Source organism: Trichinella spiralis (genome assembly GCF_000181795.1).
Source record: "Trichinella spiralis strain ISS 195 chromosome Unknown Scfld5, whole genome shotgun sequence".
NCBI lineage: Eukaryota > Metazoa > Nematoda > Enoplea > Trichinellida > Trichinellidae > Trichinella > Trichinella spiralis.
Window position 1 is genome coordinate 5,444,693 of NW_003526944.1, and position 25,398 is coordinate 5,470,090.

Sequence of the window (25,398 nt, forward strand, 5' to 3'; positions counted from 1 at the left end):
ATTCAACTGCCCGAGTAAGCTGCTGCTGGCACAGAGCACATACGACCTATCAAATAAAGCTGATTTTTTCGCCGGAAGATGAAGCTCTGCTGGGTTGAAAGCAGCAAAACAACAGTGGAATACTGAAGTGACGGAAGAAAAGCATTTGATAATAAAACACAAAAAATAACAGCTTGCATTTTGAATAATGCAGCCAACGTGCGACGAAATGGACAAGCTGATGGCGCCGGCCAAAACGGCCCCCAAGCATGAATCCATGAAGCAAGAAACCGAACGGTGCCAAAACGGTCTCAAGTTCACTTTGCTCTTCATCTCCACTGCTTTACTGTTTATAATTTGCATAAGTTGCGTTGGATTTTTGATTGTCCGTCTATCGAATCTTGAACAACGTCTTCACATATTGGAAATGAACTGCCCACCACATTTACTATTAAGTCTAGAACATCTATCACTTGAAACTTTGTCAAAAAATCAGACGGTAATAAATTTATTATTATTAAAAATTTGTTTATTTATATCTTTTTCTTTTCAGCTTGATCGACAACAGATCCGTAAATGGCTTGGCGTTGAAATGTGCAATTGTGCACCTCCAAGATTACAATCAGGTAATCATACTTTCATAATCGTATACTATCAGCATTTTTGCTTCGTTGTTCGTCATCTTGTGCAGTTTTCCTCTTTTTTTTTAAATTTCATTTTTTCTTCTTTTCATAGGAATTATTAATATTTTCAAAAAATAATTATGCAATGTAGTGATGAAATGCAGGTTCTGCGTAATCGATCAGTAATATTAGCAATAGCAAATGGGAGAGAGAAAAAGAAAGAAAGAGAGAAAGAGAGTTCAAATCACCAAATGTTTTAAACCATTTGGCGCCGGCTTGTCAACGTCGGCTAAAGCAAAAGTGCTTCCGGCCGAATTTTGATGGCAGCTGGCGCCTTCAGCTAAAACACCGAGGTTAAGCACAACTTCTTCAGCTTTCTTTGCCGGCAGCAGCGTGTCGTAATCTGATGTAGGCGGATTACGCTACCCTGAGCAATTTGGTCATATAATAATAATAATAATAATAACAGTCTCAGCTGAGACTTGATCGCACCGTTTCTGTCGGGCTCATTTCCTTCAATTTTCCTTTTTTTCCTCTTTTTTGCACAACAACAACGACAACTATAATTATCACCACGAACTGTCTCGGCGGTGATTCATTTCGTGCTTCTCAAACGCAGATTAAGTCAGCTGTCCACACAGCTTGACATGAACACAACGTCCATTGCCGAGTGTAAAAGTTTTCCTCTGTGTGAGAAGCAACAAAAAAAAGTAGTATTAAAGCTTTTTTCTCGACAATGACAAATAGGTCAACCGTCGTACAGCTTAGCAATGTATTATTATAATTTCGCTTCGATGAAGTGGATGTAAGAGAGGAGAAAAGCAATCACCAAGCCTTGCTTGAAACTTCTGTGACATAATCGAGTGGAAATAAGTTGCTATTATTTGGAAAATTATTATTCATTTGTTTTTGCTTTTTGCATGCTTTTCCCAGTTGCTCTTGATTGATATGCGCTTGAATAATTTTTCCTTTTGTTCTTCAATTAACACTTACACATTTACCATATTGTCATTATTGTATACAAGCCTGTATGGAAAAAAGCCAAGTTGAGGAGAGGAAAAAAAAGATGAAATTTACTCTTTTGTTCACTTTGACACACAGTATGATATTTCAAATCAAATTAGCTAACAATAAAAATAAACAACAGTCTGTGACCTGAACAACATCAGTAGTAGATCTGGGGTAATTCTTACTGTCACAACAGTAAAAGGTAGTTTTCGATGGATCTGTTTTCAACGTCACAAAGCTGGAGAAAAATCAACAGAGACCCCAAAAAGCGTTAGCCTAGTAGTAGAATGCTCATTTTTATGCTTGCAGTTGTCAAGGAAATTTTCGTTTAAAACAGTTGGCCTTTAAGCAAAGTTTTTTGCTTTGTTCTCTGGTAAATACATTTTTTTCCAAAAAAATTATAACCAAACATTTCAATGTTTGCCAAGGGAATTTTTTTCTTTTTTTAATTTCAAATTTCAAAAGATTCATTTTGCAATAAGTGAAATCAGTTTTGAAAAGTTGAAATAAAGAAAATTCGTTGTTCTTTTTATGAAATTTCAAATCAATCTGCCATTTCAGTCGAATTTGTGCAGTCGCGTCTGCAGCAGATGTTTGCAATTTTTCATTAATAATCGCGGCATCGCTTTCAATTTTGGAAAAATGAGACACAACTTCTTCTACACAATACCTTTCTTTTCATCATTGGTTGCCATTTTTTTCGCAGTTCACCATTTGTTAATTCAATTTTCTGCTTGCACATTCTTCTCTCTTCCAAAGCATATATACATATATACATTCATCAAAATTAGAACAAAACAACTGCTTTCAGAGTTATACGAAAATTATAATAAATGAAACAAAGTAATGGATAGAATTGTTCAGTTGAATATTGTCTAGCAGTTTGCCCACAACAATAGCGAAAGAAATTAAGAGCACAAATAAAAACTGATATTCCACCATCGGTAAGCTGTATCACGTTTCTGTGAAACATCTGCCCCAATCTGCCGCTTGTAATTTTCTCTTCTCAACTCAGATCAACGGAAAAAGTGAACTATTTCCCGGTTGAGACTGTTGACCGTCAAGTGGCGTCCAAGTGGACATTGCCAACAAGGTTGCATATTTTTGTGGCAAATGACCGCTGAAATTGACCACTGGAAAATATTTACTTTCAAATTCAAATGACGTTTTACAACCAACCTCGTGTCGACCAGACCGAATGTATCTGTGTGTGTATATATGTATGTACACGTATGTGTGTATTTTTATTGTTGTTCCAATTGCTGCAAATGTATGCGCATATTGTTCAGCAGAACAACTACGCGAATTGGCTTTATTAGCCGTTGACCAGATTGCAATTATAAAAAGGAGAAACAGAATAAAAAAAAGAAGAACCGGCACTGCGCATATGCTATGCCTGTGTGTTCTAGAGATATTCTCTTTCCGTCTAGATGTACAACATATATGTGTACAGATTATGATGATAATTGGAGAAAAAAACTGTACAACATTGAAAGCAGATGTGACATTGGATGAGATTGACTGGAGAACCCTACAGTGAAAGTGAAGTAGCTCGTTAGTGGCAATTCGGTGAACAATGGCAAACAAATCGACAGATCAATTCCTGTGTGTGCTTGTACAGTATCCGTATCCGTATGTTTGCTGGCCACCGATGGCGACCCGAGCCGGCTGTATCAAATCAGCAGATGAGCAAAATGTAGCTTTGTCGACCTCTCCGAGGTCGGGGTATTGTGCAATTGGGAAAAAGGTCGGCGATCACTATCTGACCAGGCACGGAACGGCGCCGTTTTTCTAAGGACGTGAGCGCGACTCAGTTCACGCGCCGGGCGCGAACTAACAATCATTATCCCAGCCTGAGCTGAGGGGACCAAAAGCGTACCGAATCTCTGAGATAATCAAAGGCCGTTAGCCATTGAACGTCATTGTCGTCCAAAGCACCTGACACTCACTTTCATCCGACCATTTGGACCAGGAAAAAAACCCCATTATACACCGGTTGCATGAATGTACAAAGACGCAGCTGGCTGCTAACAGCTGCTGCTTACATTAATATAATTTTCACCATCTTGAAGCAACAATTTTGTTAGCAATTCACTCTTTTTCTTCTCCTGTTATTCTGCTCATGAAAAGGCAACATTTTTCTATATAGATTTTTTTTTGCAAAAGTCACAAACCAACTTCTTCACTTAATAATCACTGATTTCTATCGTCATTCATTATTTTTGACAACTTTATCAAATGGGAGACAACGACGATAAATATTTATCTGAATGTTTATCGTATGACAACTATTTCTCCTCAACTGACAACGCAAAAGGAGATTGACCAAAGGCCAATTCAAACCAACAATACCAACCAGGCTTATCTAGATCATCTGTTCAATCAGATGATTTTCATTTGGTCAGTTTTTTAATAATATAAAATTAAATGATGAAAATGGAAAAGAAAATGATGATCCTCGAAACAGTTCCACCGTTAATAAAACAACACTTCTTCAATAATAATTCAGCATAATCAAAAACTATTCATTGATAAAGAAGTAATTAGAAAACTAATAAATAAAAATTGTCAAGAAGAAACTGCTATCCACGTATAAGCGTAGATGTTGTTTTGACAAATTAAAATGTATTCTTTTTTTTAAAATTTGCAACATTTTCCATATATTCAAATTGTATAAATTTCTTTTATTATTTTCAGGATCTCGAAACGCCCGCGGATTAAGAGTAAGTAGTACAACAATCTAATGCAAATAAATTCACGGAATTCAATTACATTTTTTAGCATGCAGAAAAAACACCTGAAGCTAATGAAATCTCAGTAAGTGATACAAAATTTAATAAAAACTCTTCAAACCATGCTATAGTAGTAGTGGCAGCAAAATGTCAAATTACTGCTGCTTCAGATAACAACTAAATGAGCACTAATAATCATGTGTTTTTCTGTCATTGTCTAGGGTGCTCGATCAACTCCCGGTAGATATGGCCCAGCCGTAAATAGCAATTTAGTGCCATTTTTTCAAATTCTATATGCATTTTTTGTAGGGTAATCGAGATGTTGGAAAAATAATTGATCATTATCAGTTCAGTCAATTCGATTTGGAAATGCTCCGCGGACCACCTGGACCACCAGGACCAAGTGTAAGATGCATTCAACTTTGAGTTTCACTTCATGCAAATAATATGATAACAATTATCTTTGAAGGGTCCAAAAGGTTCTCGTGGATATCCCGGCTTTCCAGTAAGTTCAATTCCGCTTAAAATTATCAAATATACACGCACTTACATTCTTTTTCATCACGTTTTCAGGGTCCCATTGGTCTTGATGGTCCTAAAGGAGATCAAGTACGCAGTGTTTTACAATATCCTATACAGCGGATATCATAATTATATGAGTTTTCAGGGTCCACCAGGCATGAAAGGTGATCAAGGCGAAAAAGTAAAATGCATCAATTTCAACATTAAGCAATTTAAATTAATAACGAAAAACCTTTAACATTATTTAGGGAGATCAGGGTCAACGAGGAGCCATAGGACCGCCGGGTCCAAAAGTGAACATTTTACTGAGAGCTCTACATTAATCAGTATTTCAAATGACTCATTTTTAGGGCGAATCTGCACCTTCTCTACGCGAATACCGGCTTTCACGACGGGTAATGACACTTTTAAAAGCTTATATTTTTTAAATAAAATGCTTCTTCACGTTTTTATGGTCTATTTATTTAATTTCACTTTTCCTATTTTTTCCATTTATTTCCAAAACATAATACAACTTCAGGACAACGCTGTGATAGCAGATGATACAGATATGGACACGATTTATTACAATTTTCCGATGAAGATGATAAAGGTTTAAAATCAAAATCTGTTTTGTGACAGTTGTTCGTATTTGTGAAGATAGATGTTCAATTGTGTTCTCTTTTAACTATATATATATATATGCATATCTTTATATATACATGTGCTTTTATTCTACTGTTTTTAGTAAAAATGTTTTCTCAACAATTTTACTATTTCAAACTGCTTTCAGGGAGAACCAGGACCTCCCGGACCGCCAGGTATTCCAGGCAATAAAGGTGAAAAAGGGGATCGTGGTTTGCCAGGCTACGATGGTCGTTCAATCATGGGCCCGAAAGTATACCGTTTCATTTTATATTGCATTGTCAATCGTCGTTGAGAGAATTTGTATATTTTTTTCAGGGTGAACCAGGTCGTCCTGGAAATCCAGGTATCCAAGGTCCAGCAGGTCCTCCTGGAAAACCAGGGTCGAAGGTAAGAAAAGTTTTAAAAACAAAAAATAGTCGTTGCACGATGCTTCTATGAGTTGTTGTACCATACAGTGTGGTTGTTTGTTTGTGTACTTTGTAGGGTGAACAAGGAGTTCCAGGCTTGCCAGGCGTTCCAGTGAGCTCTTTTAAATTGATTTTGCTGTTGTTGTTTCGTGTTGTTCAGTATCGTGATTTAAAAATATTCAGGGTGAAAAAGGTGCTGTCGGTCCTAGAGGTCCAGTCGGTCCGCAGGTACGGCCTTTGCTAAGGACCGCATTCGCGCACCAGCCGGATCTAAGCAACCTTGCCCAATACGCGCAGCATTTGCGCGGTCCACCAGGTATTCCAGGGGATCCAGGTCCTCCTGGACGGCCTGGTGCGAAAGGAGAACGAGGAGTGCAAGGATTTCCGGGAATCCCCGGCGTGCAAGGTCCCAAAGGAGCACAAGGAGAAAAGGTGACAAATACCCCATTCCATCAGTCTTTCGTTGCATGTATCATCAGTGTTTGTTTTGTCAAAAATGTCAAAAACCACTGTTTGCATTTTAATTCTGCAATATTTTGCTCAGAAAATTATAAAAAATCCATTTTCAGGGTGATAAAGGTGAACGGCTTCCACTGCCAACGGTAGGCGTTGGTGGTAGAGCAGCTTTTATCGAAGGTCCTCCTGGTCCTCCAGGTCCACCAGGACCAAAAGGTGATCGAGTAAGTGAATTATTTTTTTTTATTCTTCTAATATTTCTTTTTTCTCATTTCGACAATGTTTCAGGGAGATTCCGGACTACCGGGAATGAAAGGAGACAAAGGTGATCGAGGTCGTCGAGGAAGAAAGGTAATCCTCTGCACCGCTTGTCTGCTTATTATGCATAATTGGTACTGCACATCGATTGCACGACTATACACCGTCGCATGTTCATTTCGGCTGCCTTCTCTTTCTTTTTCATTTATATCACAGTTATTTAAAAAGGAAATGCGCAATATCGCGTTAATGCTGATAGCTTTTTTTGGACATGAAACACAAAAACTAAACACTAGAAAACAACTTACTGAAAAAATAGCCAGCCAGCTTCAGGATATCGCCTATACTCTACTACAGCGTAAGTGCTGAGGAGAAAATTCATGTCTGGCTGTTGTGCAATTTTGTGGTGCCTTTATATGTCATTGTGTTGTTGTTTTCTTCTCTTTTTCTACATGTCTAACATATTCAATACATTTTACCAGATCCAAGTAGTCACTCCTGTTCTTTTTGCAGGGTCTTTCGTGCGACATAAGCTTCATTGACGAAGAGCAACTTTTCGCAAGACTTGTTTTGAAATTTCCTAAAGGAGCTGCAGGTCCGCCAGGTCCTAAAGGTGATCAAGGTCGTATAGGTCCTCCAGGATTACCAGTAAGTTATAAACTGCTTTGCTCAAACGGACAGAGTTCAACCAAACGAATGAATACTTTCATTTGATCAAGGGTCCACAAGGTCCGCCTGGTCCAGAGGGTAAAATCGGTCTGCCTGGTTCTCGCGGCGCGCCAGGCTCACAAGGTTTACCTGGTCATGCTGGAACGAAAGGAGATCGAGGTTTAATTGGTCCACCGGGTCTTCCAGGACCACCAGGCTTGCCAGCTGCAACATTCGGCACTGATCATCAGGTAAAATAAAAATTAATTTCAATAATGGAATGTTTAATGTTGAAAAATTCAGCTTTATGAAATTCGTGGACCGCCTGGACCACGAGGAAGCCCAGGACTGCCTGGGTCACCCGGTTTAAAAGGAGAACCTGGCGAAAAAGGTGCCCAAGGTCCTCCAGGAATAATGGGCTTACCGGTAAGCTGGAACACTTTTTAATTCTGCTTTACCTCCACAAAATAAAAGAAAACTCCACAAATTTAAATCCATAATTATCACTGTAAAATTACAATATAAATATGGTTCGAAATTACATTTGCTTTAAATATTAACAGTTCATACATACTTTGAATTAAGCCATATTATTGGAAGACTTTTCTACATACTGAAATTCCACCATTCCTTTATTGGAATGTGAATAACACATGAAAAGTAGTTTTATTGAAAATACAATTTTTATACCATTAAAATGTTAATTTATTTAGCAAAATATTAACACAGGGCATAACACATTTCAAAGTTGTTTATCCTAAGTTCCAATACCGCAGATTATATACTTAAGACATTACTGATAAATTTATGGAAAATTCTATTAATTAAAATAAAAAAGAATCACTTACATTGGAAACAAGTAAGCATTTTTCTGTTGCTTAATATGATTGGAAGTTGCGGTCTGGCAGCGTAAATGGATTCCAGCTCATTTCGACAAAAATCTATTCCAAATAGCAAAACGGCATAGAACATCCGCAACAGTTGGGATGGATGCATGGAATAAATTTCTTTTTTCTCTTTGAAATAATGACCATCTACTTTACAGGGTCCTCCAGGGCCAATGGGCCCCAGCGGCATCGCCGGGACGACGGTAAGTAAACCGTTCGCTGACGCTTGACAAGTTGCAAAGGAGAGCTCGAGGCAGTCTGGCATGTTGTTGTTCTTGTTGTTGTCATTGTTTGATGTTGTTCTTGTTGTTGTTCATCATCACAATCATCATCATCATCATCATTACCATCTTCTTCTTGTTATTATTTGACAATTGTAGATCTTCCTTGATTTTTTCTTTTTTGCTTAATCCAATTAACAATAATCATACATTTGCAGGGAAAGGATGGTCTTATTGGACCAAAAGGCAGCAAAGGTGATCAAGGGCAACAAGGTCCACCAGGATTAAAGGCAAGTTTATCTGCTTGAATTGAAAAAAAAAAAACTTTAAAAAGCTATTTTCAGGGTTCACCAGGGCAAAAAGGTGACAGAGGTGGGCCAGGTCCGCGAGGTCCGCGCGGTAAGCCAGGCTTCCGTGGAGCCAAGGGTGAACAAGTAGTGAAAAACAATGGCTAAGTTTTATTTTTTGAAGTAACGAATGCAAAATTTGTTCCAGGGAATTCCAGGTTTAGATGCACCATGCCCTCTCGGACCAGACGGTCTTCCATTACCCGGTTGTGGTTGGAAACCTTTCAAAGTATTGTCACCATTTTTTCCTTACGAATATACATATATATATAATGCAAATGCATTACAGACAAGTCCGTGATCATTGTCGACGCTCAGGAAAAAGACAACTACAAAGAAAAAAAATTGCCAAATTTGAATCAAAAAACAAAAATCTACCGACCACCCGATAAAATATCCCGCATCACTGTTGCTTGTTCGTCGTACAAACAAAATTGCATTAATCACCATTCCCATCCACCTGTCGTTACCTTCTGGCGCCTCTTCCTTTCCAAAGCTTGTCGATTTTCGTTCGTTTGTGTTGCTGTTTTCTTTTACGCAACTTTTACAATCAATAAAAAATAATAAACAAATAAATTAATAGCATGAAATAATACCACCAATAATTTTTTTTCTGGGATCTTGTTAAAAGTATAAAATTCAACTGAAATTTCAGTTAGGCACATCATGCGCGCAGCGGCTGGCTTCAATACTTATGCATATATTATTCAGTATTCTAATAAATAACACGCCTGTGCAAACTGTTCAGCACAAACTAATTACCGGCGTGTTGAACAAAAAATCCTCAAATAGGAAATAAATAAACAAATAGCAATAAGGGGAAAACGTGGCGCGCAAGATGTTTGCAGATGTCAAACGTTGCCATTGTGAAATACCTCAAATTTCTGAGCAAGACAAAAAACAAATTGCGAATAGAATTTAAATACGGATGAGGTTCAGAGCAACAATGGCCACAAAAAAATCGCATTAAAAAAAAAGAAAAAAAATATCATCGGTAACGTATTTATAAAATTTTCTTCCTTCCATCAAATCAGCTTCAGTGGCTTCAATAGAGACCGGCTCAATCAATGTACTGCGCAAGCCAACGGAAGCCTTCACCGTAGCCTTGTCGTTTCAACACGCTACACATAAATACTTCAATTGGGCGAGAAGACATTTCCGCTCGACTTGTGGCATTCTGAAGAAAAAAACAAACAATTTTCCAATTCCAAGCAATATCCATCCATTAAGTATAAGAAAAAAACAAGAAACTAATTTAATAATCTTTTCCATTAAACAAACAACAACATATTATGGTTAATATGTTAGAAATAATTGATCACATTCCCCTTCCCCATTTAAAATTATTTCCCAAAAAGGAAACATCAGAAATTACTATTCATAAAAACTGCATTCTGTTACACAATGAATATAAAAAAACAAAAAATGCATATTTGCATTGCTAATGAAACATTTGGAAGTGAAAAATTAAACATTACACTTCCTTTCACTTCTGTCAGTTTAATAAGCTTGTATTTTAATGCAAACAACAAAAAAAACCAATACCTTGCCTGTCGTCAAACCATACAGACCCATCACACTTTTCAATTGCTCTTCTGATATTGCAGTAGCTTTGTCTATTTTATTTCCAAGCACTAACACTGGACAAGATGCCACTTGTTCATCCATCAAAAGACTCTAAAGCAAACATACATAATGAAACATAAATTGTTTCATTAAACAGTACAAACATACTAAAAAAACGAAAGAACTTGAGCATCATAATAAAATGACGATTATTCAAAATACTGTAAAAAGACAATGTACTCGTAAGTCAATGAAATCTCACCTCCAATTCAACTTTTGCTTCACCCAAACGCTCAGTATCAGCTGCATCCACCAAAAATACTATAGCGTCGACAGCTGGAAAATAATCTTTCCATACTCTACGAGCTGAAAAATTTTTAATTCACCAGAACCAAAATCATCATTTACAAAATGGCAATAATTGATTTATTCATATAACGATAAATAATTATCGTCACAACCATTCATCATAAACTGTGCATTTATACGGAAAATACAAAGGTTACATACCTTGAGCGTGACCACCTAGGTCAAATGTAGTAAACTTCATTCCCCCTAAAGACAGTTCTTCCGATGCTATACAGAAATATGTAAATAGTAAAAGTTAACATTTAAAACAATATAAGTATACTTGGATGCAATGTTGGAACGTGTTGCGCCATACGATCATCTTTCAACATATGCAACAATGTCGTCTTACCGGCATTGTCAAGTCCAAGAAAAACTAGCTTTCCTGACTTTTTATAAAGACCTAAAATTCTTCCACACGATATTTTTTAAACTATGCAACAATAGCAAAAAAGACTAGTTTCAGTATTATTAATGTCATAATATAACACAAAAAATTTAATCAGCAATAATGTCATTAAACTTATGGTTAACAGAATCAGGCCAACACATTGAACATAAACATTCTAAATATTCGTATATACATATGCATATATGAATATGAAAACAAAAATATAACCAATAAAAGAAAGAAAAAATAAATCAAATAAAATAAATTCATTCAGAAATAAGAGTATATTCAATATCAATTGAACACCGGACAGTTTTCGAGAGAATATGAGTTTCATCATAAATCAAAGACTTCGATATCTCTACAACTTAAATAATATTATAAAATGGGTGAGTATTCATAGCCTCAATTATCATAAGTTACAGTTTAATTAACAAAACACAAATATAATATTTCTTCAACAAACTAATTCTGCAACATAATAAAAACTTTTTGAGAAATTTACCTAAGAAATTGAGTATACCAGTTAGCCAATCCCACATCCACATTTTTCTTCTTATAGATTAACAAATTTCACAACCTAACATAAAAAAATTCAGGCACAAACTGTTAACACGTTCAATACTACTACAACACGTCAGTAGTAATATACAGTATTTGTATCAATAATTCAAGTAAGCAGGTTATAAACTTTCGGAAAAATACATCTTTCATTAAAATTGAAATATTATTATCAATATTATACATTTTTAAATACTACATAAGGTATTACTTAAAATTCTTCTGCATCACATTCTAATCAATTATTTCATTGTAGACGTTCTAAAAGTAAAATAAGTGAAAAAAAATATTTTTTAAATATATGGCCGTAACCTGTGTTGATAAAACAACTACAGTTTATTTGCTTATTTTTTCTTAGATAAATAGCTAATTATTATTTATTTAGATGTAAGAACATTAATGACATTTAAATAGGATGCGTTCAACACAATTTGAACCTGACTATCACATTTAATATTATACCAGTAGTGTTTTTCTAAAAAATAAATTATTTTTAAATTAAAAAATTAAAATATTTCATATTTTAAATAAATTAATTGTTTACTGGAAGTTTTACTGTTTTTTACTAGAAGTTTACTGAACCAATTTTTGAAAATCACCTGTTAAGTACAAATGTCATAAAATGTCCTAACCTAAAAATAAAAATAACAGCAAAAACATAAATGAAAACACAAAAAAAAATATTTTTTGAATTTTTTTCAAAGAATGAAATTTCTGCTCAAAGTTGATTTCCTTAATACTATATGAAAATACGTTTAAATTGTTTTAAAAATTTTTGCGTCTTGAAATTTCATTGTACAATATTATTTAAATGTTTTGTATTTAGCAGGAATTAATAATTAAGAATAAATTTGAAATGATCGCCATTATTAGCACAAGGATCCATTTGTTCCATTGACTTGATGGGACAACTAAATCAGCTGGTTACAGTTCATTTTGATAAAACTTGCTTGTCAGATTTTACCGTTGTTTGCACTATTGTTCAGTTGTTGACCGCAATCTTTCGATATCGCAAACTATAAGGCAGAGGAATTCATTGTTTTTTTTTGGCAGATTTTTTTTTCTAAGTTTTAAAAATTTGTTATATCTTTTGCACACATTTGATTGCTCGCCGTCACTTTAAGTTTGTTTTAATAAATAACAACGTTTGCATGGATTATAATGCTTTTTGAAACGTTTTTTTTATTAGAAATTTATTTTCATTTGCAATGAGCATTTTATTAGATAGTTTTTAATGAAACAAAACTTTGGGTAAGAATAATGCTTCATTATTATTTATTCATTTGTTTTTTTCTGAAGAGTTTCCAATTGACTGTAGTTTTGTAGTTTAATTTTTGTTTTAATGTGATTTGTGCAAGCATGATCATCTTGCATGGTACTGACAGAAGTGGTATAAATGTGCCGAGTTTTGTTTGTTTTGTATATACGTTCAATATATTTTAAAAAAATATTATTTTATTGTTTTATAACTAGTTCGTTTATTAAACGACCGCGGATCGATCGTTGACGGTGATGGATCTGCTGCTGATCAACGTTGCTGCTTGAGGTCGTTTCATCTGATTTGCAGTCGTTTTTGTTCGATTTTCTATTCGCGAATCGTCGCATGTGATAGATTTAAAAATAAGAATTTTAAGCTTGAAAATGTGTAATTATTTTTGCATAATTTAGTTGCGATAGTTTCAAGTATTTTTTGAGACAAATTCCATCCAGAAGAGCCTGTTGTGTGTTTGTGTTTGCTGTTCGCTTGGAAAGTTAGAGAAACATGACTACTGGTAAAGATTTTATTTGAAAAAAATTATTTATGTAAAATAATTTACATACTGTATTGTTAGAAGCGCCTCCTACTTTTGGTGAAGAACAAGAGTTAGCGTCGCGCATGTTGCAGATACAGTCAAAACGTTTTTATCTTGATGTAAAAGAGAATGAACGCGGTCGTTTCATCAAAATCGCCGAGGTGGGATTCTTTTCAACTGTTTTGATTGAATTTGAAATTATGTTTACTACGCAATTATTTATTGATTCAGGTAGGCGCCGGAGGACGCAAGAGTCGTTTGCTTATGTCAATGGCAGCGGCATCGGAGTTTCGTTCTCGTCTCGCCAAAATGGACGAATATTACCAGTCTTTATGTACGTGTTAACTAAATTCCTCCACTATTCGTCATTCAACTTATTTTCTTTCCTCTCCATTAAGGCGAAGCGGACAGTACGCTTGCATCTGAAAATGGTTTATTAAAATCTGATATCATTTTTCAAAGCACTCGTCGCTATTATTTGGATTTGAAAGAAAATGCTCGAGGGAAGTTTTTACGGGTATGCACATGCCGTTTCTTTCTCAATCTTGTCTTTTGTTTTTTCACTGTGTAAATATCTTACTGTAGTCTTGGTGTTTTTTTCCGTTTCATCATTTTTTCTGATGTTCAGGTTACTCAAGTTATGCGAAGGCCAGCGCCGAGATCCCAAATTGCAATTCCGGCCCAAGGCATGGCAAAGCTAGTGGAAACGTTGGATGACTTGTTGAACAGTTGCAGGATTTTTTTTTTGTTTTCTTGCGTTTTTCTTTTCATGCGGTATATTTTAATGTAGATTATATGATGAAACTGCCACAAGGCTTGCGTGTGCACATGGACAATAAAGTTTTTTACTGTGACGTACGGCAAAATGCCCGTGGTGTGTTTATGCGCATTTCGGAAGTAGGAGATTATTTTCTCTCCAGGTGAATGTCAATGTTTTATTTATGCATTATTATTTTTCAGGTTAGGCCAGACATGCGCAGTTCAATATTAATTCCAGAAAAAGGCTTTGTAAGCTTTAGAAATTATTTCATGGACGTGTGCGAAGAGTTAGCTAAGGATGCAGTGAAAAATTCACTACCTGAAGGTGACAATGCAGTCGAGTCGGATAAAGAAGGCGGTTCTGCTTCAAAAACGATTGCTTCATCTTCTGCATAATTCTATTCTTTTTCACTCAAAAAGAGAAAACTGCATTTATAGTTTTTGCTATTGTAAATTATAGTTTTTGTTTTGTTTTTCAAATCTATATTTTTTTGTTAATTTGATAATCCAGTTTTCATTTTATTAATTTTTTCATCTACCTTGCCTCCTTACTTATTGGTAAACGTTTATTGAAATAGTTTTCTGTATTATTCCATATCTTTAGATTTTTGCTACTTAGGTTGTATGTGCTATTCTTATTTTTCTATTGTATTGAACGGGTCTTGACGATAAAAAAAACATGAGCTGCTTTACACTGAATAACCTTCATAATTGTCTTTATTTATTTACGTATCTTTTGTCTGTCATTTGATTTTTTTGCATTTATTATGGCAAATGCACATATTAGATAGGAGGCTTTGGATTGATTGATTTGTAAGAATTTTCAAGGTTTATTTGTTTAAGATAAAAATGTATTGTGAGATGGCACTGCCGAGTTACAGATTTTTTCTGTCCTTGAAAATTTCTTAATTCGGTTGATGTCTGTGTGTCTGTTGTGTGTACACCTTAAATTTCAGAACTTTCCTTTATGATTTTTGAAATTCATTTATTTGTTGTGCGCCTCCCTCGTCCGTCTATTAGCTTCGACTGTTATATCTTTTTCTTGGAAATTCATAATTTCTTTTCACTTTTCCAAAAAGCATCGTCTTTCAGTTTTCGGCTGTGTGTAGTGTTCGTATGTTTCCTCTTTGTGTGTTGCGCGTGGCCTGGTGCTTTGGCGCGAGGAAACAAACGCATAAAAATAATATTTGTTATAGATTTGATTGATATACTGTAGACTGATCATTAAACTTGATTAAAATACACAGTATCTCCAATTTGTTGCCTTAGAAAAAAAACCAAATTTGAATGACAATATATTTACATATATCCAACTTATTCAGTCGACATTGGAATAAGTTGTCATCTTCAATTGTCGATGATTTGTTGCAAAATTCGCAATCACTTTCACTGCTGCTGCTGCTGCTGCTGCTTGAATTCGAACTAGCACTTGAAGAAGGTATTCCAGATGACTCATCAAAATTCACTTGATCGCATATTTTTGCTAATTTAAATTAAATTTGCTAAAACAATTATCAACTAACTACTGCCGATCTGAAAGAAAAATACAACGTCAACAACAGCTTTCAACTGTCAATACCAGTGTTAATAGCAGCTAATTTTGGTCTAGACCGAAATATCTTTGCGTTGCCATGCGATTGGTAAATTACTAACAAAGCAGTAATTTTGTGCGTTACTGCAACAGGAAAATCCAAATTGAGCACTACATGCCACCATCGACCCAGCATAAATATCGTTTCACCAGGCTTTTGCAAAACTTCTACCTACAAAAGAAAATTAAATGAAATCTAAATTGAAATTTCACATATTCAAATGCCTGCAAATTATTGACGTAAAATATGAGTGTGCAAATCTTCCAGCAGTACAATTACAGTTTACCTAATTAACATAACATTAAAGATGGATTTAATTTCATTTTCTTATAATTAAAATCAATTTAATTCCACCGTCGTTGTTAATCAAAAGCAAAATACCATCAACAGTGTAGAAAAAAATTTTGTAGTTATTTTCAAATCAAACAACATTCGAAATTATCAGAAAATTAAAATAGAATATCATCTCAAAAATGCAATATTCTCATTTGCTGCTTTTTCAGAACTAATAATAACACTGAAAAATAACAACCCGTAATACAAATGTAATATATAAAATATAGTTTACGATGTGAGTCGACACGGCTTTGTGTCTTTGGATAAACAAAATCAAACCAAGTAATTTTTTCAGATCAGTGCTTACCACCATCGCCTGGCTTGAGCTTTACCAAATTTTCTGGTGGATCCGGTAGGAACCAGACGCCAACGCTTATGATAAAAAATGAGAGCATTCCATGCATGAATACCTAAAGGATCGATACGGATAAAGGCAGTTCCAGATCGAGATGAGCAGGACCCATAACAAACCACCTATTAGGAGGTGGACGCTTTTCACCCGCATAACGAAACAAATTATCTTCAAAAAACTTTGGCACTGAATAATTATTAAGCAACTTATTGCACTTTTTTCTCTAAAAAATTTTCCATCAATAAATATATGTACATCGAAGTAAAATTCCTTTTTCAAATATATTCTTAAAAATTGAAATTTCGTAAAAACGCGAACATTTTGAAAAAATTCCTGCAATTTACCTCACCAAAAGTGCTATCAAATATGTATAAAGGACTACCATCGTTTTGTCTTTTAATATATTCAGAAAAACATTTCATTTTTATTTTTACGGAATAACAGTCATCATCTTCACTACATTTAAAAAATTGTTTGCTATATTTCCGTAAAAGTTTCTAAAAAATTGAATAAAACTATTTTTTCATACTTTACTCCCATCTGCAAAATTATTAATCTGCATTTAAAAGAAAATGTAAAATATTTTTTCCCAAGTAAATAAAGAAGAATTTTCTGAAACATCAAACAATCATGAAACAATCAATACATATAATAATTCAATTTAATAAATACATTAAAATTTAAATTGAAAAATGAGAAACCTCTACTGTCCATTTTTCATGCGCTGCCCAACCGCACTGTTAATTGGTTATCACGACTGGATACGATTTGCTTCCATAACGCAACACAAACCCTTCAACAGAACATTGCAAACCGTCTATTCATTCAATACTGCCTATAAATAAAGACCCATCCAAGCAGAATCGCCCGGCTAACTGTAGCAACCGCTATTCAGAAACAGACAGTTCTGAAAATACATGTCTGAAATAAGCAGAAACGTAATAATTTAACAGTGTCCCTGCTTCAAAACTTGCCGGATCTAACTTTGGCTTGAACGCCGTCAATTCTCTTATGCAACTTCTTTTCCATATTGAGCTATAGAATCTTGAAACCTAATTAAACGACAGAAACAAAAAAAAATAAAAGAATCACAAACTGAAGTTTTAAACTAAAGATAAATTTGTTTCAAAATTTTTAATTTTCAATATCGCACAGTGAGAATCCAATCAACCGATATTAATCATTCAGTTTCTTCAGTACGAAGTTTAGCATGACCATTGGTTAGCCTAATGCTCAACTGATTCGCTTTTTCTACGATAGCTTTCCGTTTTTTTGCAGATACAGAATGCGCAATTTCTGCACAATAAAAGCGATTTTGCATTAACAGCATATCCAATTCCTTAAAATTAAAATTCAACTAATTATTGCAATAAAGAAAACAATAAAAAAACATTTACTCTTGCGTTGTGAACTAACACTTTACGGAAACCATTTGGAAGCATATGCTTCGTAACGCGTCGACTTCCATAACCAATATTCGGCATCCGACGCTGTCCTTTAAACTTCCTTCGAACGCGATTGTCAATACCTTTCGGTTTACGCCAGTTGGGCTAAAAAATAAATATTTCAAATCCATGAACATGAATACAATTGAACAAAACGTTAATGAAAACTAAAATTAATGCCAACCACTCTTAAATACAAACATCAACAAAGTAACTTTTTAACCTTCAACTTTCGGTAACGATCACACTGATGACGAGTAAACTTCTTCGTTCGTTTTTTTACTATTTTATATTTGAAAGCTGGAGTGACCATCGCCATTGCTATGCACTAAATTAATTTGATTTATTAAACAAAGCAGGGCAAATAAATTTAATTTTTGATATATTAATAAGAATGCATCGTTAAAAAAAACAACCAAAAAATGTTCAACTGCAATTTTACTTTATTACAATTTAACATCATAAGCATGATTTGGAATACAGTCTAATATCGAAACGCAGGTTTAAAGTTTTGTGACATGACAATTTTATTTAAAAATGTATACAACTTTAGCATAAAAATATGAATTAAAGTAGGTAATTGATTAAAAATAATAATTAAACAAGTAAAGAAAAGAAATTCTGCATGCAAAACGAATACAAAATAACAATTTTAAAACAAATCATATAATAACAATTATTACTGCTTCAAAATTGTGTGAAAATTTTGTTTACAAGTAATTTAAATTTAAGATTTACTGACAATTTTTATTTATTGTTATTTCTGAAATGTATGCATAAAATTTACATAAATAAATTGAAATATTAGATGCGCTTATGATAAAAGAATTTAAAACTCAAAAATATAATTTTTTAAGAAAAGCACATTGCAATTTGTGTATTCTATTTACAACAAACAGTAATTTAGAAAATTAATTTTAAGTGAACACTGTAGTTGAACTTAATTTTATTACTGATAATTTTACAGTATCGCACGTGTTCAGTTCAAGTTTTGTACCTATAAAAAGCTGGTTGTAATAGCTTGAAAACTATAATTGAAATTTGAAAATAACGAAAGTATTCTAAAGCTGAAGTTTACAATGGGTATACCTGTTTTCATTGATTTATGCTGTATATAAAGTATTCATTTTAATAAAAAAAAACGTTCCGAATCATTTTATTATTATTATTATTATTATTATTATTATTATTATTATTATGATATCAATATTAATTAATCTGTTTAAAATTTACAACAGGATAAAATTTTATAATATTATTGAGTTTAAAAATTTGTGAATATATTTATGTGAGAAATTTAAATTGATATATTTTTATTTCACAATCAGATTTAACGTAATTCAGTAAACTACCTTCAGTGGAGAACTGACGCCATTATATATTTATTGTTATGCAATTTTTGATTGTTTAGGAAGCAATATGAAAGTACGAGTGTTCGATTTTCGTCCTCCTGCCGATCATGTGAAAATTTTGTTGAATTATTTGAAAAGTGTAGTGAAGGATTGCAATTTGGTTGCTTCTGGAAATGAGGATGAAATTTCAAGTGATATTTTAAAAGTGATATCAATTCTTGGTGAATATGTCGAAAAGAAACCAAATGAAGCTGATTTGGAATCGGTGTTGATGTCTCTTTCTTCACTTATTCCATCCGTTCTTGAAGCCGAAGAAAGCAGTAAAATTGTGGAAGAATTGTGTAAAAAATTTACTGAACCAGTATTTCGTGATAGAGAACAAATAATTTTTCGTGCTATTACTAATTTGTTTTATGCAATGGAAGATGTTCACCCGGTTTCTTATCGGCATCAGTATAAGCTTTTCATGGGAATGTTAAATTTAAGTTGTCATTGCAAACCGTCTAATATTCCACTGCGAATAATTTCGTTAGAACAAGCAAGTCAATGGCTTAATCAGTGGAAATGCAATCTTCAAGAAAGACGGGATTGTTTTCGATTGTTGCATCGTACTTTGTTAAATAGTAATCAGGGATTTCTATGAAAAGCTATATTTTGAATGAAGCATTTTATTTCAGGCGAAGAGATTGGAGCGCCAGCGAAAGTGATGTACGAACTTCTTAGTTCTTATACTACTGAAGCGGACGCTTACATTGCCGGAGATGATGCTCGAGAATGTGTTCGTTCTGCAATAAACGATCCGCGCACGTTTATTTTTAGCCATTTGTTTAGTCTTCTACCTGTGCAACAGTTAGCCGACGAACCAATTCACAGATTATTGACAATATTTGATTCCGGCTCATTGGACGATTATATAATGTTTTACGAGCAGAATAAGCAATTTGTTGACGAAACAATGGGCTTGTCAAATGAGCACTACTTGTACAAGATGCGTGTATTGACGTTCATGACTATTGCTGAAAAGAGGAAGGAAATTTCATTGAGTGAACTGATGAATTTGTTAAAAATGGAAGATGAACGCAGCTTAGAAGAGTTTGTTATAAAAGCCATACAATCAGAGATGGTTAAAGTAAGTTTTTTATTTTTTTTGATGCAATCTTTGATGACAATTTTAACAGGCTCAGATTGACGATGCTGCAAAAATTGTTCTCCTACATGGCGCTCAGTCACGTTCTTTTGGCAAGAGGCAGTGGGAAGAAGTGCTGAATGGATTAAAGAAGTGGGAAGATGGAGTCCGTTATGCGGAAAAATATTTCGATGTTGCTTCTGAAGAAATGGAATAATCTGCTTTTGTGAAAAGTATTTTTAAATGATTAAATTTTGTTTAATCTATATTTCAAGTGATTTTGAACACTGTGGAACGAATGTTAAATACATTTTGATTTGGCATTTATAGTTTGAATAATGAAATTATATACTGCTAATTATAAATTTCATTTTAAAATTCATTATCACTATATTTAAATGGTTAATGGTTCTGTTTATTTGAAGTTGATCAGTGATAAGTTAATTTTAATGGAGTTGTAACAAATTATTGTCATGCTATATAAAATGATAAGTTTTCAGAAAAGCTATGAAATCAGATGAAACTTTGATCAGAAACTTATTCGCAATAAGCAGTTAATAGTGAAAAAACAGTGAAATTTTAAATCAAAATAGAACTGATTGAAAAAATCAGTTCAAGCGTATTTCCGCTTCTACCCAACTTGGGATTTCACTGTACGGCTCGATGTATTCTTTCCGGGTGTAGTTGGAATTGTAAACGTAGCCGCCAATTTTGTAAATCTTTGACACAACCCACGCTCGATTATTCGACCAAAGCTGTTTTCGCTCAGCAGTGGCCGTCGGATGCACTGGATGCGGAGGCAATTGATCCATCGGCACCAATTTAACAATAGGCGGTTTGCCAAAAGTCACTTTCGGCTTTTGAGAGTTCTTCCTATTTTTACAGATTTTATTACCCATTTTCTATAAAATCAAAATTGCCATAATATCGTGAATGGAAAAGAAGAAAAAAGAAAGCTCACCGACCTCTTGCAAACCAAAAGAAAAACTGAAATAGCAATAATAAATCGACAGTGCGGAAAGTTTTATTTAACTTTAAAATGTAAAAGTTATTTCAAAGCGAAAAACATTAAAAAAGGATAATTCAAACATAAAAGAAAGAAAGTTTAAAATGCAAAGGCAACAGCACTGCAATTGTCAGTCAGACAATTAAATTTAAACAAAAATGAATTCAAAAAAAGTCAAAAAAGCATTACAGTATTTTTTCTTGAAATTCTTGCTTTTCCAATTTACTGTAATTTTCCAAAAAAATGATTATAAAAAATGAAAATAATCGTGTAAAATTAAATTTTAATAAAAGTAGAAAAGAAAATTTGGCTATTTTTATAAGTTATATAGTTTTATTTGGAAACGTATTTCATCAAAAGTTGATCAAATATGAAATCAAGTGAATAAGCATGACGATGTAGTTTTGCTGGCAGTTTGCATTTAGATTGTTTTTAATTGAAAAAATTTCAATTTGAATAATTAAAATAATAACAATTTCCTTTAATCAGTAAGAAATTTTACAATGATAATTCTACTTGACAGCTTGAAACATACGGTGGACTACGGTATTTTGCAGATACAATCCCACTCGCGGCTGTCCGGCTGGTTTGTGGTTGAGTTTGCAGTGTTCGCGTTTCGAGTTGTCATGGTCGCCAACTTTGCCCGCACACTGGTCACTGTCTGTATTGGTAGTGGAATTTTGTTTTTATTTTGTATTGAAGAAAAAAAAGTGAAATTATTTTTTTTGAATTATTAAAAGTCAAAAAAAAGAAATTTTGTTTTTTTTTTCAAAAATTTCATCAAATCGATTGTATATTTTGTATTTTTTATTTCCAGTGTTGGGTGTGAGTTCTGCACGTGGACCGTGCGTGGAGGATGAGTCGTTCTATTTCAACGTGCAGCCGAAAGGGATCACGGTCCGTGAAGGGAGCCGGGCATTTTTGGAATGCAACGTCAGTTCCGACTGCAACATGCAATTCCACTGGGTGTTGAACGACGAAATTGTGGTGAACAACACCCGTCGCTATCAGAACGGTTCCAATTTGGTCATCACCCGAGTGAACCGTTCCCTGGACTATGGGGAATTTTTCTGCATCGCTACCATCGCTACAACTGGCCTAGCTAAGCAAAGTCAGCCGGCTTCACTGGCCATTCTGTGTAAGTTACATACAATTACTCAATAGTATGATCGATTGAAGGGGGGGGGGGGAAATTGTCTTTCTTTCATTTTTTTGAATATTCGAATTTTGATTTCATCCATATTTCAATCAGTGAAGTCAGAAAAAACCCATTACATAACAAAAAGAAGAAGAAGAATAAGAATTTAAACATAAAATAGCATCGTCGTCATAAATAATCATAAAAGTATGAGCAAGCAGGGGCAAAGGGTGTGTATTAGGGATTTGAAAATTAGAAAAGAAGAAAAAGTATGCAGCAGCATATTGTTTTGTTTGTTTGATTGAATGAAGAAGATTTGAGAAAGAGGCCGTAGTGCTTGGTTGGTTGGTTGGTGTGGCATATTTTCTCCAAGCAATAATATGACTGATGACCGAATGACTGGAGCGGCTTGGTTGAAAGGGCCGCCAGTCGGTTGACACTTGGCAGGCGGCGGCGATTCATTAGCGCTGGCGGCATCTTTGAAGCTTTTGAAATAAGCGAAAAATCGATCGTTTGTGTGTTTGGCTTGTTGAAGAGAAGCAGAAGAAGAAAGATGGAAGGAAGAAGAAGAAGAAATGTATGAGACCGACAGATAGACAGGCACGCCCACTTTTGAGTTGCAGTTTAATTTTCCAGACAAAATAAAACAGTTAAAATAATAAATCAAATCAAATCAACCCCCGCCCTTGTAAAGAGACATAATAATAATTTGCATTTTTATCGGCACATTTATATGATCGTGAAAGTTGATGATTTTGATTGAATTTATCACTTGTTTGAATAATATTCTCTTCTGATAACTTTTCAACGACGTTATCTGAAATACAAAGGCGGACAGTGTTTGCTTGTCAACAATGTTGCAAAATTTTATTTAGGGGGGGGGAACCCATGTCATCCAACAAACAAAAAGCTTTTTGCTATTTTCTCTGTTTCGCATGATAGAAAACAAAATGTTTTATTTTAATACCGAAACAAACAATATTAATTGTGATAGTAGAAATTATAATAATTTTTTTTCTCTCTCTCTCTCTATTATTATTAAAGGTGTAATTTGAAAAAGTTCACCAGTTGCGAATGCGTCAAAGCGAGAAAAGTGTAATAATATCGTTTAAAAAAGTGCATTTTTGTTGAAACTAGTGCAAAATAATGTTGGTCAATTCAATTTGAAAATGTGTATTTTTTTTTCTTTTCTTTATTACCAATTCAACAGTTCTAATGTAGTTGTACAGTTATTATTAATTTTGTTAAAATGGGGAAAGTATTTCAATTTGAATTTATTTTAATTTTCCTCTTCTTGTTACACAATTTGAACACGTTGCTTTAAAGATTAATCGACAACAATTGTAATTGATAAATGAGAATTTTTACTTTAATAATAATCATTGTTCAGTGTGATGATGATGATGATTAAGAGGAGAGGAAATGTGAATTTTTGATGTCGATCAAAAATTTCTTTTTTTTCTTTTGGCATATGTCACCAGTTCGTCAGTCAGTCGTTTACTAAAACTAGCCGCATAAAGCCGGCAGACAAGCAAGCAAACAAGCCTGCTGCTAACTTTGATGGGAGGAAAAAATCCATTTTGACCCTCGGGTGAAGTTTTGCGCTTTTTCTTTTCTTCACGTAACAACCGAAACATCGGCGCTTTTTGAAGGGGAAAATTTATTTAAACAAATGATCTCATACAAATCGTATAAGTTGGCTCGTAAAAAAACAAAGAGCAGAAAATTTTTTTTTAATTTTGCAATAATTTTATCTGTTTGTCCATTTTTGCTTGCTTGCTGCTGCTGATAATAAAAGATAATGCGTTGAAACATTTCAATAATTTTTTTTTAATTTGAAATTTTTAGTTTTACTGTAGATTGTATCATTTGGAAAAAAAATATATGTAACTGATATTATTGTAATTGTTTTTCTTATTTCTGAACGTTGCAAATGACGAAAAATAAGTTCACCTCTATCTTTTGTTCAGAAGATAATATTTTTTCCAATGTTAAAACTCTGTATTGTTTTTATCATTCAAATCAACCGTATATATCAGATTGACTATAAATGCATATGTATGTATATATCTATAATCTAGCCTGATTGTACTTATGAAAATAAATATTTGCATTTTTAAAGGGCTGAAAGAAAACGTATCAGTGACCGCGCTGTCGTCGGCTGAGATGAGGGGCGAGTTGCAACTGCGTTGCGATGCCGAAGGATACGATGAACCGTTGTACCGTTGGTATCACAACGGTCATCGTCTCAGGCGTTCGGAAAGGGTGACTTGGCGAGGTCGACGATTGACCGTCCACGCTGTCACTGTCCACGATAACGGAGTTTACAGTTGCGAAGCGGAAAATTCCGCCGGCATCGTTCGCAGTTTCGAAGACTACGTCCTTTCACTGCCAGGTAAAAGAAAAGCAGGAACAATTGTTTTTTTTTATTCGTTTTTCCAATGTATACAAAAAACATTACAGTACGTTGAAGATTTCGGAAATCAGCTTTATCAATTGATAAGTTTGAAAAATTCATCTGACAAAAACAAAAAAGATGAAAAAACAAGTTTTTAACGGATTAAGAAAATTAATTTAATGAAAATAACCCTTTTTTTCATAATTTACAACGTAATCATCGTTTTGCAAATTTACAAAACAGTAGTGTGAAATCAGTAGTTATTTTCTGTACAAATTGTCATTTCACAGAAAAAGTGTAATGCATGTGAATGTTTCTTTGAAAAATGGCTATAATTTTGTGCGGGTTTAATTTTTTTTAAATTATTTTCTAAGAAAATTGTAATACAGTTTTTTGTCATTTTTAATTTTTTTTACTGCTTGCTGCTTTTGCTGCCGATCGATGATGGTGATGACCAAGTGTGATAAGAGTGAAAGATGTAGGTTGTAAATTTTTTGTTTCAAGAAAAAAAAAAGAATTG

General features: G+C 33.9%; 11 protein-coding genes across 11 annotated transcripts; 7 read left to right on the plus strand and 4 right to left on the minus strand.

Annotated features, from left to right (window-relative positions):
• The first annotated feature begins 187 nt into the window (after positions 1-187).
• On the plus strand, positions 188-1,248 carry Tsp_09331 (putative HEAT repeat-containing domain protein). Its single transcript, XM_003375706.1, has 3 exons — positions 188-478; positions 533-625; positions 1,072-1,248. Exons 1-3 carry the CDS (start codon positions 188-190, stop codon positions 1,246-1,248), a joined length of 561 nt encoding a protein of 186 aa, XP_003375754.1.
• Positions 1,249-2,832: 1,584 nt separating this feature from the next.
• Positions 2,833-3,150, plus strand: Tsp_09332 (putative HEAT repeat-containing domain protein). The gene has a single exon (XM_003375707.1). The coding sequence runs from the start codon at positions 2,833-2,835 to the stop codon at positions 3,148-3,150; it is 318 nt and encodes a 105-aa protein (XP_003375755.1).
• Positions 3,151-3,186: 36 nt separating this feature from the next.
• Positions 3,187-8,676, plus strand: Tsp_09333 (collagen alpha-1(XIII) chain). Its single transcript, XM_003375708.1, has 18 exons — positions 3,187-3,357; positions 4,392-4,427; positions 4,652-4,747; positions 4,812-4,847; positions 4,916-4,951; positions 5,010-5,045; positions 5,215-5,259; positions 5,385-5,456; positions 5,637-5,741; positions 5,807-5,878; positions 6,082-6,330; positions 6,468-6,578; positions 6,643-6,705; positions 7,126-7,260; positions 7,332-7,511; positions 7,564-7,686; positions 8,306-8,350; positions 8,587-8,676. The coding sequence occupies exons 1-18, from the start codon at positions 3,187-3,189 to the stop codon at positions 8,674-8,676; spliced, it is 1,701 nt and encodes a 566-aa protein (XP_003375756.1).
• A 1,011-nt stretch (positions 8,677-9,687) lies between these two features.
• Tsp_09334 (small COPII coat GTPase SAR1) lies at positions 9,688-11,620 on the minus strand. The gene is made up of 6 exons (XM_003375709.1): positions 11,526-11,620; positions 10,913-11,032; positions 10,792-10,857; positions 10,544-10,647; positions 10,261-10,392; positions 9,688-9,892 (listed from the first exon to the last, which is right to left on the minus strand). The coding sequence occupies exons 1-6, from the start codon at positions 11,566-11,568 to the stop codon at positions 9,776-9,778; spliced, it is 582 nt and encodes a 193-aa protein (XP_003375757.1). The 5' UTR covers positions 11,569-11,620; the 3' UTR covers positions 9,688-9,775.
• Positions 11,621-13,457: 1,837 nt separating this feature from the next.
• Positions 13,458-14,529, plus strand: Tsp_09335 (PurA ssDNA and RNA-binding protein). The gene is made up of 4 exons (XM_003375710.1): positions 13,458-13,535; positions 13,606-13,708; positions 14,003-14,082; positions 14,335-14,529. Exons 1-4 carry the CDS (start codon positions 13,458-13,460, stop codon positions 14,527-14,529), a joined length of 456 nt encoding a protein of 151 aa, XP_003375758.1.
• A 654-nt stretch (positions 14,530-15,183) lies between these two features.
• Tsp_09336 (histone arginine demethylase JMJD6) lies at positions 15,184-16,465 on the minus strand. The gene is made up of 4 exons (XM_003375711.1): positions 16,369-16,465; positions 15,713-15,892; positions 15,448-15,616; positions 15,184-15,343 (listed from the first exon to the last, which is right to left on the minus strand). Exons 1-4 carry the CDS (start codon positions 16,463-16,465, stop codon positions 15,184-15,186), a joined length of 606 nt encoding a protein of 201 aa, XP_003375759.1.
• A 6-nt stretch (positions 16,466-16,471) lies between these two features.
• On the minus strand, positions 16,472-17,127 carry Tsp_09337 (histone arginine demethylase JMJD6). The gene is made up of 4 exons (XM_003375712.1): positions 17,115-17,127; positions 16,943-16,953; positions 16,758-16,910; positions 16,472-16,636 (listed from the first exon to the last, which is right to left on the minus strand). The coding sequence occupies exons 1-4, from the start codon at positions 17,125-17,127 to the stop codon at positions 16,472-16,474; spliced, it is 342 nt and encodes a 113-aa protein (XP_003375760.1).
• A 466-nt stretch (positions 17,128-17,593) lies between these two features.
• Positions 17,594-19,013, minus strand: Tsp_09338 (60S ribosomal protein L32). Its single transcript, XM_003375713.1, has 5 exons — positions 19,002-19,013; positions 18,824-18,886; positions 18,082-18,186; positions 17,811-17,963; positions 17,594-17,752 (listed from the first exon to the last, which is right to left on the minus strand). The coding sequence occupies exons 1-5, from the start codon at positions 19,011-19,013 to the stop codon at positions 17,594-17,596; spliced, it is 492 nt and encodes a 163-aa protein (XP_003375761.1).
• Positions 19,014-19,277: 264 nt separating this feature from the next.
• On the plus strand, positions 19,278-20,553 carry Tsp_09339 (putative eukaryotic translation initiation factor 3 subunit M). Its single transcript, XM_003375714.1, has 4 exons — positions 19,278-19,833; positions 19,888-20,017; positions 20,042-20,339; positions 20,389-20,553. The coding sequence occupies exons 1-4, from the start codon at positions 19,278-19,280 to the stop codon at positions 20,551-20,553; spliced, it is 1,149 nt and encodes a 382-aa protein (XP_003375762.1).
• A 1,292-nt stretch (positions 20,554-21,845) lies between these two features.
• Positions 21,846-22,506, plus strand: Tsp_09340 (putative immunoglobulin domain protein). Its single transcript, XM_003375715.1, has 2 exons — positions 21,846-22,011; positions 22,160-22,506. Exons 1-2 carry the CDS (start codon positions 21,846-21,848, stop codon positions 22,504-22,506), a joined length of 513 nt encoding a protein of 170 aa, XP_003375763.1.
• Positions 22,507-24,152: 1,646 nt separating this feature from the next.
• Positions 24,153-25,284, plus strand: Tsp_09341 (contactin-5). The gene is made up of 3 exons (XM_003375716.1): positions 24,153-24,183; positions 24,603-24,875; positions 25,253-25,284. Exons 1-3 carry the CDS (start codon positions 24,153-24,155, stop codon positions 25,282-25,284), a joined length of 336 nt encoding a protein of 111 aa, XP_003375764.1.
• The last annotated feature ends 114 nt before the right edge of the window (positions 25,285-25,398 follow it).